The 11,313-nt window shown below is 38.0% G+C and overlaps 1 protein-coding gene across 1 annotated transcript in view; it reads right to left on the minus strand.

Moving 5' to 3' along the window:
* The window catches only part of LOC139741958 (uncharacterized), a 149,116-nt gene extending 138,868 nt beyond the window's left edge, over nt 1–10,248 (minus strand). The window contains exons 1-2 of the mRNA XM_071652524.1: nt 10,108–10,248; nt 6,435–6,644 (exon numbers count right to left, since the gene is read on the minus strand). Of these exons, the coding sequence (XP_071508625.1) occupies nt 6,435–6,644; nt 10,108–10,155 (258 nt within the window). The 5' untranslated portion in view covers nt 10,156–10,248. The remainder of the gene's footprint in view (nt 1–6,434; nt 6,645–10,107) is intronic.
* Nucleotides 10,249–11,313: the final 1,065 nt, after the last annotated feature.

An 11,313-nucleotide genomic window follows, 5' to 3' on the forward strand; every position in this document is an offset into this window, starting at 1 on the left:
ACACAATAAGATTCAAAGCACTGCTTTTAGAGGGGAATTTACAATAGCTGTAACCAAAATGCTTTTTAGGTCATTGAATGCAGAAATTGTGTACAATTTTATTTTCCATAGTAGAGCCCAGACAGATAATCCACTTATAAAAAGTTATGAAGATGCTGGTGCTATCAAAGCTGGATATTATAAACAAGCTAAAATACAAGTGTACTGGTTGTTTTACAAAAGGGGGAATGATACAAAGTAAAATTCCATTTCAGGTTCATTTTGCTGTTGCCTACAAAGAGCTATGGTTGAAAGAACCCTTACCATGTCTGTGACAAGTTGACAGAATGTGTACTTTTCATTAGAGAAAAATATAATTTTGTGGACCTCTCTTCATTTGCATTGTTCCCTTACAGTGACATCACATATTGCTGACACCAAACTTAAATTCAGCTACATATGATGGTACATGTAGTATGTAAATGCATGCAATCAACACTTTGAAACTATTATTAGAAAATCGATTGTCTGATTTTCCTAAAACTTTTACTGATTGTGTTCTCCTTCAATTATACTTTGCACTCAGTGAATCCAAATGTCTGGGGAGAATTCTCCTTTGTCATTTAATAAACCAATGTCAGAGCAAATCTGCTTGAGACAACAACAACAAAAAAGAGGGGAAAAATTACTGTTACAAAATTCATAAAGAAAATATTCTTGCTCACAGGTTCTGTAATACTGTGATACTACTGTACAAGACATTTACATACAGCTGTAAAGCTACCACTAGAATACATGGCCATAAGGTTATGACATAAAGTCCACATTAAATAGCTTAAAAGTCACACCACAAAAAAAAAAGAAATTGATGAATTCAAATCCTATTCATTCAAATTTCTTTTTGTTGAAGTAAGTCAATTTGTATTGAAGTGATCTTCGATTTCCAACGTCCTGCAAGGACAAATGGCACTGGTCAATCAACCATCATACCATATTTAATTTGATGCTTGATTTTTAATGATTCAGCTTTTTGCTCACATGATATTATAATCCATTTAATCTTGTATCAATGCTAATTTGGTCATTTCCAAGAACGCCTTCGGCTGCAGGGATTATAATGAGCATCATTCACGAGTAATGAACATTATGGTTCTACACAGCCTGGGCGTGCTTCTCTGTTCTTTACACTCAAAATCCCTGAAGCAACCAAAAATACAACACCCTGGTACATCTGAACAACTGTTTTTCATTTTCATCTCCCCATGTTCTTTAATGCCCTGAAACTGAAAATTAAAACCCCTCAGACAGGGCACTCATAATGTTTACAACTCAAGAGCAAGTTCAAAGTGTCTAAAGCTTCCTGCTTTTTGAATATTGCATACAAAGAAAATCTCCCCACACAGAGTCAATGAAGAACAACTTACATTCCAAGTACAGATGTGAATAAAGAACAAATCAAGCAAGTGAAATGATATTCAAGTGACCACAATAGCTCATTTTAAAGTCCTTTAGACTGGATATTTTGACCAATTATTAACTCATTTTCAAATGCAAATTTAAAACTTTGATTTAAATCACGTTCATCAAATCTCACTTCCCAGACAACTAACTTTACTAACGCTTCTGTTTCATGACTTAAAATCTTAAACATTATCCCCATGGTACTGCAAGGCCTCATTGTATGGCCTTTGTAGGACCCCAACTGTATACTAAATGCATGTCAGTATATGACCTCCCCACAGTGATTCAGACTGCATTGACTCAATGCAGGCTAAATTTAATCCCAAATCCCCTGTATCCCCAACACTTTTTGAGCTCTGAGCTGCACGAAACGTGACAAATCCCGCATACATGCAGGGTATTTATTTTGGATCCTTGATCATCATTCAAGCCCCCTGAGCATATGAATGCACACACTCCCCTGATATGAAGTATACATTAAGTGCAGATAGTGCCAACAAATATCCAGGACAGAAGATACATCAATTTATGTATACTTTTACTTTCAATCAAACCCGTTTTTCACACATTAAGCAAGTTGTATTTGTATTACATGCAACAGGAAAGTTTTCTACATGTGATTGTAAATACAAATTATATTGAAAGTTTTAAAAGCTAAACTTTTCACAAAGAATGTGTGTGTGCAACATCAGTTCAATTCAGAATGTCACAAAATAACCTCTGCTCATAATTCTGATGTGGCAAATGGGTTGTTAGATGCTTGTTTTCACTAATAGCGTCACCTTGCAGAAAAAGAACAGATGGCATTTGTATTGATAAGAAATACAATGATAAAAGTATGTGACAGTTCATTACCTATTCATGCTGAACTATTGCATTGCAATAATCCCAAAATTGTATCTGCTTTGTTTTTTATGCTTGGGGTCATGATGTACATGTATGTATTATGCAGAATGAAGTTATGTAGCTTATTATCATATCACTGCTGGGCAAGTAAATGTATTAAAATTTGCCTACCAGTGCTCACAGCATGCTTGCAATAGACAAAGTTGGTTTTAAATACCATTTAGAGTGCATTTGCAGCTGATGGCACATTCTAATTCTTACAGGCATTATCTCCCGCTCCCTTCAATTGCCGGCATTACAAAATACAATTCATCATCATAATATGTATTGTTGTTTGTGTCTAAAGGGCTTTTACTAGCACTGTCTGTTTTACAATAATTGCATACAAGGAAGAAGAACATAATATGCAAAAAAAGGAAAAAACAAACAAACAAACAAGAAATCATGAAGAAGTACAAAATCACAGTTGCAATTCTCTCTTCCATTCTAATCTGTATCAAATCACACAATAGCAGCGCACATTACTTGTCCAGTACAAAGCAAATACAGCCCTCGGTTCTGCAACCTCGTTCAAAGTACAACTGATAATGGATTGCTCATTAGCCAATTACTGCAGTATTAAGGATCACTTAAAATCGATTTCTTGACCCAGATATTTGACGCCATACATTGTAGTGTATGGGGCAGTTAACCTGGTAAAGACAAACATATATGTTTAAACATTCACTAGAGGTCTAGCAAGCAATTGTGTATGGAGGAAACCTCCCTGAGGAAATGACCTTTGACCATTGTGAGTGTGAAAACACTGGTTCATTACTAGGTCAAAAGAGGGCAAAAAGATCAGACAGATACATGTGTGTTACACACGTATACATGTACTATATTGTACAATATGTATTAGGGCAGCCACACAGGTTCTGTGCCTTGGTGAACATTCCTCTAGTCACCTTGAGAAATTCTAAACTTGTACGAATCCCTGACATCTATTTACACAGGACCGTTCAAAGCAGGCTTGTTGAAGCGCAAACAAGAGAGATCAATATTTCCTGATGACGTGTAAGCAGTAACAGCACTGGCATTGAACATTTGATTCAGCGCCTCCTAGAGGTATGAGGCAAATGGAGGGAAGGGTACTGAAAGCAAATCTATAGAACAACATATTTGGGACAATGTGCACATTTTGATGCACAAACATGGCTAGTCTATTGTTTGGGAGCCACAAAATATCAGGACTGTCACACCCATAATACACCCTTCTAAACTGGGAGCATAAAAGAAAAACAAGCCGAATTCTCTAGGGAATCGGAAAAAGGTGTCCTATTCTTTTTTCCTGGTGTTGTTTGATTAATATTCATATTATGTACAGGTATGAATTATCACAGATTGCCTCCATAATATTACGGATGAATTTGCACGTGCTGCGAACATTGCCTAGATCATTATAGAGAAACTTCCGGATGGTATGCATGGCTGGGGTCCATTGCAAAAATGCTGTTGTTCTCAAAACAAAGCTACAGAAAATTGTGCAGGAGTATTAATTATAGGATATCATACAGACGTCATATGATTTTGCAGAGTTTGAGGGAGCTCCTGTAAGTTCATTTTCATCACAGTCTCATAGTGTCTGAACCACTCTAATAGCCCCAACTTCCCCCCCCCCAAAAAAAAAAAAAATATATAAAAAATTTTTTTAAAAATCACATTTTAAACCAGGGTCTACCCTTTATGAACAGCTGCATACAATTTGTATGAAAAAAACAAAACAAAAAACATGTGAGACATTGAGATGCGATTGATGAGAGGGAATGAACTGTCATTCTTAATGGCTCAAGGTTCATACAATCATATCCAATGGCATAGCGTGCTAACATTTCTGGGTGTATTTCATAATCAGCGGGGACAGTCGCAAGGGTTTAGTGTATGAAACACAAGGTTGCACAGAGGATTGTGACATTCATTTGAGTATATTAAACCATTTGGAAAGCTTATGATCCAGGCTCTTTCCGGGAGAAAAAAGACAGGCAGGCAGACTAGCCATTTCAGAGAAAACATGACACACAATGATGAACACAACATGTGTGTGAATACTGTCAATTTCACAACATGACACATTTCCCCTTCACAGCCTCCGAAGTGATCACGATCACATTTTTGTCCAGTTGCTCTCGCTGACTGAGAGATACGCCCAAAGAACAGTATGGCCCTGTTAAACCCTAGCCCCTGCCCTGCACTGTTTAGTACTAGATGGATGGCCCCGGGCAAGTACCGATTCTCGTAGGTGGGTCATCTAATCAGCTGTATCCAAATCAAATTCATTCACCTTCAAGCAGAAAATTATTTAATTAAAAGCTGATGAAATCACTTGCCCCCTGAAGGCTGAAAGATTGTGTGGAGCTGATGATGGCAGATTGGCAAGTCCCTTTTGTACGTTTGCGTCATTGAGCAGGAATTGTCACTCCTTTCACATTTTTTGAGAAAACTTTTTTTTTCCAGGTGATCTTGTTCTAGTTTAGTAAAGTACTCTCTAACTAAACTTCTCACTAAACTTTTTTCTATGGCAACAGATGAGCAATCAATTCCTTTGATAACAACTCACTAAAAAAAATATTTTGATCTTTTCAGTACAAATTATCCAAATAACAATTTGTATTGCACATGTAGAAATTGTAACCTGGCAGTATTTTAAGATTCCTTCACAGTGTCATGTTCTACAAAGTGTGTATGACTTTAATTTAACTTTTACTTAACTTCTGACTACACTTTTTCTACGGCAACAGACGAGCAATCAATTCCTTTGATAACAACTCACTAAATATAATATTTTGATCTTTTCAGTACAAATCCATACATAACCATTTGTCTACTGCACATGTAGAGATTGCAAGCTGGCAGTATTTTAAGATTCCTTCACAGTGTCATGTTCTACAAAGTGTGTATGACTTTAATTTAACTTTTACTTAACTTCTGACTACACTTTTTCAACGGCAACAGACGAGCAATCAATTCCTTTGATAACAACTCACTAAATATAATATTTTGATCTTTTCAGTACAAATCCATACATAACAATTTGTCTACTGCACATGTAGAGATTGCAAGCTGGCAGTATTTTAAGATTCCTTCATAGTGTCATGTTCTATGACTTTAACTGTTTCACAAGCTGACCATAATTTTAAATACATTGGACATAAAATGATCTGATGTCCAGAGTTTGTTTACTAAATACACAAGTTTCTCTTGATCGATAAAAACAGAAAGCAAAACAACAAATAGTCAGATAAACAGTGTTAGTCATGAGTAAAACACAAAATTACTTCACTTTAATAGTTTACTTCAGGTCACTTCATTTCATAAACTTTTCACAGGCAATAGTATCTATTTAATAGTTAGATTTAGTTCTTAGTTATGCACCCCACCCCCCCCCCCCCCCACCCCATCGGTACACACACACAACTTTTAGAGCTAACCCTGAATTGTACTCAAACAAAACAAACCAAACACTTCTATAATCTGATCTGGCTATAATTAGTAAATGTGCTACTGTATAAGCACAATACATCCTGCCTAATTTCTATTCAATTGGCCAGTTACCACCCTCAAGGACTTGCTGTAAAAGTGCTGTTTACCCTACGTATGTACTACTTCAGACAACAATTTTAGGACTTTATAGCTAGTCAGGGTGTTGAACATTGTCTGGTTTTTTGGTTTTTTGGTTTTTTTTTCAAAATGAGAACTGAAAGAGCCTCTGATATCTGGTTGTTGTACATTTTGTATCTTTTGATCAAACTTTACAATTGAGAAGATTGCAAATTTCATAAAGAGCACAGTCCCATATGTTCAACGAAATGTTGAATCTTTTTCTTTTCTCTCTCTTCAAAAAATCAGTGTTGTCTCATGCAGGAAGAGAAGGTGTGCGAAATTATCAAAGGGTCTATTCACAAAACATAATAGCAGGTGACATTGAAATCTTCATCTCTATACATTCCTATTCCTTTGTAACGGAAAGGGATCGAAAATTAATTCCAGTGATACATGCATATAGTCATATAAGAACTCATCTAGATATCACATATTTCTATGTGATACAACTACCACATGTAACTTTCAGTCTGTGTTGATCTGTGGGCATGATGATTTGTTTCACTTACCTCAGAATGGAGGGGCGACGAAAAGTCGCTGGCAAAGCTGGAGTCCACCTGTCCGTAGGACGAGTCGTCGCTCAGCCGACCCGAGGTCACATCGCTGTCACCGTTCACGCCTTCCTGCCCCTCTCCGCCCTGCTCTGCTGCTGGCTTTTTCTTCTTCTTCTTCTTGGCTTTCTTCTCAGGAGAGGACTTCTGCTTCTGGAATTTGGCCAGCTGTGCAGTTGGAAAAAAAAAAGTACCAATAAAACACTAGAATTTAAATGTCACTTCCGAGAACACTTGTAAGTGGTCTTGCTTTTGTTTATTTCAGTTGTTTTACAACATGGAAGTGTCAAGACAAACTTCTGAAAAAAGCACATTCAGACCTTACTCAGTGTAGTTGCCTGTGGTTATGACAAGGATAATCCACAATAGTTTAGATGCGAAAAGACAAGATACACTTGGACATAGACCATCTCAAGGTACTGGTACAATGTAAAGTGCTGCCATGTGGGATTGACTATTAAAATGGTACGAGTGCCACTCCGTACTTGGTTCATGTGGGCTTTCAAAACAAGACTAAAATCAAATATGAGACCGAATGGTAAAGGGTTCATCAAAATGGGATCTACATCATTAAAGTAGAAATATTTTTTTTTCTATTTATTGTAATGGATTTCTAATACAGGTATTTCACTCACAAGACAATGACAGTACTGTCATTGTACGTCACTGTCATTGTCATTGTCACCTCAACCAATTTTGCTACATATCTGCCCCACTTTATTAAGACCATCCCAAAAAAAGAACCCCCCCCCCCAATAATCCATAAAGCATCCTTCTAGACATATTTTTCACATTTTGTGCACAAACCAGTTGCAGAGATGTATGTTGATAAATCTTCACCTCAACGTATTGCATTAAATACACACATTATGTGGAACTGCACCAAATATAACAGTTAAGTGAAAACAACTTCAGCCTACGTACAAATTCTGTAACGTTGTTGTAAATAATTTATGTCCAATTCGAGATAAATCTTTCTCCCATTCTGTTCATCTGTCTCGCTGTCTATCATAAAAGTCAAAATTTGGTAACTTTGTCATTTATGTCCAGTTCTGAGAAATCTTTTTACCGTTCGGTTGTTATGACTTTGCTGTCTTTAAAATACCAATACTAGTAGTGAAATTTTCAATTTGCACAACTGGCCGACATTTCAATCCTCCTCGCCTCTTCCACTCAGTATTCCAAAGGAAGCCAATCATGTCTAAATTTGCACACTGCAGCTTTTTCATTGCAATATTTTTTCTTTTCTTTTCAGGATATTAAACAGAGAGAAGCATCTGTACAATTGTACATGTACCGGTAATTATCATTGACGATGAATATGGACCAGCATGACACTTTTCCCATTATGAAATCAATAGGGTAATCTTTTTTTAACACGCAACATCTGTGGTTGCAACATGTGCTAGGAAACAGTTTGCTATACTTTTCTAACTCTAGAGGTACAAAATATATGTGTACTGTACAGTAGAGTTTCTCCTTTTAAAAGGGTGTCTGCAATCCAAATGTTATCGATCTTTGATGCCTCTTGGTCTGTACATAACCAAAACACAAAATAGAATGATCTACATCATGACAATATGCATCAATATGTTTATAGACATTTTCTGGGTTTTTGCCTTTACCCTGTTAAGTGTTAGTGATAGTGTTAAGCCATACCTCGATTTAAAAAAAATAACAAAAAAATAAATAAATTCTCCCAGGGCCCCATTTCATAAAAGATGTTAGGATGGCAACTCTTGCTGGAATGGCAACTTCCCATAGCAACAGCCAATCAGGAAGCTGGATTCTTGTCGTTGCCATGACAATTGCCATTTCAGCAAGAGTTGTTATCAATACCATATCAACCTTTTATGAAATGGGGCCCAGCAGACAATCTTTATTCATATTTCAGCTGTGACATCATCCTCCTAAAACAGTTGAGTTTAAAAACAGTAGAAACAGTTTATAGGTTACCAGTATGTGCCTTACCATTTTCACTGGCCATTGACATACATGTACATGTAGGTAGCTACATTTATTTTTTTTTTTAATTGTCACACAAATTGCATTGAAAAAAAAAGAACACATGATGCTGTTGTGAGTACATGTGGGTAAAGCAAGCCGCTCATAATTCGACCATAACACCATCCAACATTGCATTAGAAACCTATGCTTTTGCACGCGGTCAAATTTTGGCACAGAACTTCATAAGATTGAGCCTTGTTGGTGCAGGTTGTTTAGTGAAGATTTAGCAGTGGTGAAGAGTTATTCAATCTACATGTAACAAGAAATGTCAAGATAGTTGCAAATTCTAAGACTATAAAGGAATGCAAATGCCAGACATCCCTCACACACATTGTATACCATGTCAGTTCGGGAAACCCACTCACAAGGGGGGCCCCTCCTTATAAGTAACCCGTCCCCCTTATAAGTAACCCCGTCCCCCTTATAAGTAACCCCCGGGGCACCCCTTATAAGGAGTCTCCACACTTTTTTGCAATGCAACGCGAAAATGAAAGGACTGCGGCAATTCGCTTGATTATGTCCATAAAGCTTCACAAGTTTCCTAGTTACGAAATTTGAGCAAAATCGGTTTGAGGCATCATATCTAAAATCATGGATTTAAATGCGATGTCAAACGACCAATGCGAATGCTGAAATGCGAGCGATTACTGGCATGAGTGTCGCCAGGCGCGGCGGCGCGGCAATGCTTGAGTGCAGACGTGGCGACTGAGTACGGAGACTTTCGTACTCAGTCGCCACGTCTGCACTCAAGCATTGCCGCGCCGCCGCGCCTGGCAACACTCACGCCAGTAATCGCTCGCATTTCAGCATTTGCATGGGTCGTTTGACATCGCATTTAAATCCATGATTTTATATATGATGCCTCGAACCGATTTTGCTCAAATTTCGTAACTAGGAAACTTGTGAAGCTTTATGGACATAATCAAGCGAATTGCCGCAGTCCTTTCATTTTCGCGTTGCATTGCAAAAAAGCGTGGAGACTCCTTAGATCTATAAGGGGTGCCCCGGGGGTTACCTATAAGGGGGACGGGGTTACTTATAAGGGGGACGGGTTACTTATAAGGAGGGGCCCCCCTTGTGAGTGGGTTTCCCGAACTGATGTAGACCTTGTTTAGACATACAAATAAATGATACAACAATACAAAGTGTCCATCTTTCAATGCATCTTTCAATGACAATGGATCGTCAGATCAGATGCGATGGCCATGCATGCACGGCAGGTTCGGGTTTTATTTCCATGAGATCTCCTGACATAGTCATAGATCTACGCCTACGGTCAGCCGGCAGATGAGGTTGAGGGAATAAAGGTGAAATACCTCAAGGTCTGAAAAAAAAATACGCTCTACACTACATGCAGCGAGCACAAGTTTTAAAGGACAAACATGGGAATGACCACGTAATATTATGTACAAAATGTATGGTGACTCAGCTCAGCTCTCAGCTCACTCAGCCGAGCTGCTCCGAGCGAGCACTGCACAGCCATCCTCTACCTCTCGGGAAGGAACAGGCGCGCAGATCGACTCTCCGCAGTAAAATGGAGGCAGCGGCAGCCTCTCCGCCAAAAGTCCTGGGCCAAAAAGTAACGATGAAGAACAAGAAAACTCGTAGTTACAGAATGACTTACCCTCTCCCTGCCTGCTAACAACTTTTTCTTTCTCTCGTCGTCATCCATATTGGAACATCGTTATCTAGGAGGTAGCAAATGTCATAACATTTCTACGATTCACTACGTCTGGCTCCACTTTTTGCTACGTGGAAGGAGTAATATGGCCGTCCGTTCAGCCCACGTACGTACTTTTTTTTACGTACGGGATGCAGATACACGTACGTCCAAGCGGCACACTAGCACTGTGTGCAGCTGCTGCATGCGATATGTCAGACGAACTTTTCCGGATATTATGACGTTTTTAAACTGAAGAGGGCAGTACGGTGAGTAGTACTTGTTAGACGCCTTAAAAAAAAAAAAAAAAAAAAAAAATCTAATTAGGCCTATAGGTACAACAAAAATAACATCCTTTTAATACCTTTTTAGATGTAGATCAGTTGAACCAGTATTCTGTTGCACCCACTAACAAATGATCGAATGCTAGATACTAGATCTTTTCATTGTTTATTCTAAAACATTGAGTTGTTGTTGTTGCATGTTGTTGTTGTTGTTGTTATTGTCGTTGTTGTTGCTGCTGCTGCTGCCGTTGTTGTTGTTGTTGTTCTTGTTCTTATTTTTAAAAGAAATATGAAAGGAGAGAAAAAATCGGACCCTATCAAAAAATAATTTGCCCTTTAACAATACTCACATAAAATCAGTCCATGATAAATCAAAATCAAACATTATTATTAGATATGTGTCTCTACGAGGAAGCTCATAATGAATGTCTCCAAGAGGGAGCTCATAATAAATATCTCCACGGGGGAGCTCTTAATGAATAATGTATCTCCACGAAGGAGATATTACAAATTATTACGGTCATATTCAACAATAAAAATGATATTCCTGTCTCTAAGAAAGATCTCATGATTGATAAATGAAACTATAAGGAGACAGTAAAACATTGAGTATTATGTCTAAAACTATTACTACACTTGCAGCCAAAAGATTGCTGCTGCTGCTATGTTTCTCCAGGGAGGTGGAATCACCTCCCTGGTTTCTCTTAGCGTGCAGATTTCATGGGAGCAATTGTCGCAGGAGCAAATGTCATGGAACCACCCCCCCCCCCCACACACACACACACACAAACACACAAACACACACACACACATCTGCTTAGCTGAAAATCCAAACGCGAAAATTATTCTATCGTTTCCGCGATTTTTTCCATTCTTTTCTATGCGA

This window comes from Diadema antillarum, unplaced genomic scaffold (assembly GCF_040938485.1).
Source record: "Diadema antillarum isolate AM-2024a unplaced genomic scaffold, OU_Dant_1.0 seq00000966_RagTag, whole genome shotgun sequence".
In the NCBI taxonomy this organism is placed as follows: domain Eukaryota; kingdom Metazoa; phylum Echinodermata; class Echinoidea; order Diadematoida; family Diadematidae; genus Diadema; species Diadema antillarum.